The sequence below is a fragment of the Alligator sinensis genome, unplaced genomic scaffold, assembly GCF_000455745.1.
Source record: "Alligator sinensis unplaced genomic scaffold, ASM45574v1 scaffold1302_1, whole genome shotgun sequence".
Lineage (NCBI taxonomy): Eukaryota > Metazoa > Chordata > Crocodylia > Alligatoridae > Alligator > Alligator sinensis.
The window spans coordinates 765,366-767,353 of NW_005842612.1; the positions used below are offsets into that span (position 1 = coordinate 765,366).

At 63.9% G+C, this 1,988-nt stretch overlaps 2 protein-coding genes across 2 annotated transcripts in view; one reads left to right on the plus strand and one right to left on the minus strand.

Moving 5' to 3' along the window:
• The window catches only part of LOC102377513 (microtubule-associated proteins 1A/1B light chain 3C-like), a gene marked incomplete at its 5' end in the record, with an annotated part of 946 nt that extends 813 nt beyond the window's left edge, over positions 1 to 133 (plus strand). The window contains one exon of the mRNA XM_014524462.2: positions 3 to 133. Within this exon, the coding sequence (XP_014379948.1) occupies positions 3 to 43 (41 nt within the window). The remainder of the gene's footprint in view (positions 1 to 2) is intronic.
• Positions 134 to 1,386: 1,253 nt separating this feature from the next.
• On the minus strand, positions 1,387 to 1,980 carry ZBTB3 (zinc finger and BTB domain containing 3; the record flags this gene model as incomplete). The annotated part of the gene is made up of 1 exon (XM_025214956.1): positions 1,387 to 1,980. A coding segment is annotated over one exon (564 nt), but the record flags the coding sequence as incomplete, so codon positions are not given.
• Positions 1,981 to 1,988: the final 8 nt, after the last annotated feature.

Genomic DNA, 1,988 nt, shown 5'->3' on the forward strand with positions numbered 1-1,988 from the left:
AGGGCCGCGGCTCGGGCGCCCGAGTCCAGCCGGAGCCGCATAGACACTTCGAGGATCCTGCTTGGTGCTGTGCCAGGCTGGAGTGACTCTGGAGCAGGCTGCCCATGTGGACGGTTCTTAGATGTTCCCATGGGGCGTGGCTCAGACTTGCCCCTTCTCATTGCACAGATCCACTGCTGCACCCCACCACGAGGCTGGGATGGAGTCCTGCACAGGGGGAGCACGGCCCCTTCCTTCCCCCTGCACCTGGGTCTCCCTCTGCACATGCGTGCACACAGCTGCCCCGGGGGGAGGGTGGAGGGGAACTGCACAGGGTCAGAAGGGGGATGCGGTAGGGGCAGTGGGAAGGGAAGGCACCAGCTCCACTACTCATGGGATCAGTGGGGCACGGGGTGTCCTGGCTCCCCTGGACCCAGGCTGCTGTTGGTGAGTCCGTAAAGGCGTCCGGATGCCTGGTGGGAGGGAAGGGGGCCAGGATTTGGGATGTGCATCCACAGGAAACTTGGGGAAGGCAAAGTCTGTTGTGACCTGCCCTGTCTCTGTCTTCGGCAGCTGGACCAGGGCCCAGTGGGTTATGGCCTGAGGCTTGAAGCTACCTGGGTGGGGGTTGCTGAGACAGAGCTGGGGGGGGGAGGGAGTAGGGACAGAAGTAGGTATATGGTTGGGGGCCAAGGGAGGAAGTGATTCACACCTTTTCTTTCCCCACCGAGCCAGGCCACGGGTGAAACACTGTCTCCAGCATTGAGGGGTGTACATGCACAGAGATAAGGCACGCAGGACCTGGCTCTGCCCCATGTCCCACAGCACTCAGCTTGGTGGTGCCTGAGCAGTGCCCCGTCCTGTCCCAGCAGCCTGGGGAGAAGGCTTCGGCCTGAGCAGGAGGCAGGCGGCGCAAGAGAGAGCAAGGCGCAGAGAGTGGGAGAGCTCAGTGCTGGCTTTACTACAGACCTCAAGTCCCAGCCACGGTTTTCCCCCCTCCCCAGTCCCAGCCTGCTGCAGCGGCAAATACCAGACACGCATCCAGGCCAGGGCAGGCTCACAGAAACCAGACCCCCTGTAGGGCTCAGAGACATGGGGCAGCTGCTTTGGATCGGGGTCTTCAAACCTCATTCTCACCCTTTTTGAAGAGCCACAACTAAGGACAGCACTGACCAGCCATGAGCACATGGACACTCCCCCACCCCCCACTGGGGTCAAGTTCAAGTGGGGCCTGGGGAGGCAGCTGTGTTCAAACTATGTACAGGAGCCAGTGGCATGTCAGGCCCTGGGACTGGCCCCATCCCCATCTGGTTGGGGCTGGAAGACAGTGGGTGGGTTGAACGCTCGACACGGGGTCCCCTCGCCCCACAGCTGGGGGGAGCAGAGTCCTGCGACTCCCAGCCCCAGCCCCCCGCAGCGGGGGACTCTGGCCCGGCCCTAGGAGGGGTTGTCCAGGTCCTGTTTGCAGCGCTTGGCAGCCAGGTCCTCGTTGTGGGCCTTGCGAATGTGGCGGTAGAGGTCCCCGGACTGCGTGTAGCTGCGCAGGCAGTAGCGGCACTCATAGGGGCGCTCGCGGGTGTGCACGGTGGCGTGGCGCCGCAGCGTGTAGGAGCACGAGAAGGTCTTGCCACAGGTCTTGCAAGTTGGCACATCCTCAGCAAACAGCCCAAAACCGCTGTGCGCCTCGTACTCGGGCAGGTACATGGGCTCTGCCAGGGGCGGCGTCACCAGCCCAGGGTAGGCCTGACTGCCCGGCACTGACATCATGTGGTACGGCGGCAGTGTCTCCGGTGCCAGGAAGCCGGCTTCAGGTGATGCCTCCTCTAGCCCCGCCGGCTCCTCGAAGGCCTCAGCATGGCGCCCGCAGCCCCCGCCTGGGCCCGTCTCGCGTGGGAAGAGGCTCTCCAGGCTCCGTGGCTCGGCCACATCCGGCTCCTCATCCGAGATAACAATAGCCTCCACTTTCACTTTGACGGGCCCTGGTGGGGAGAAGCTGTCTGTGCCCCCCG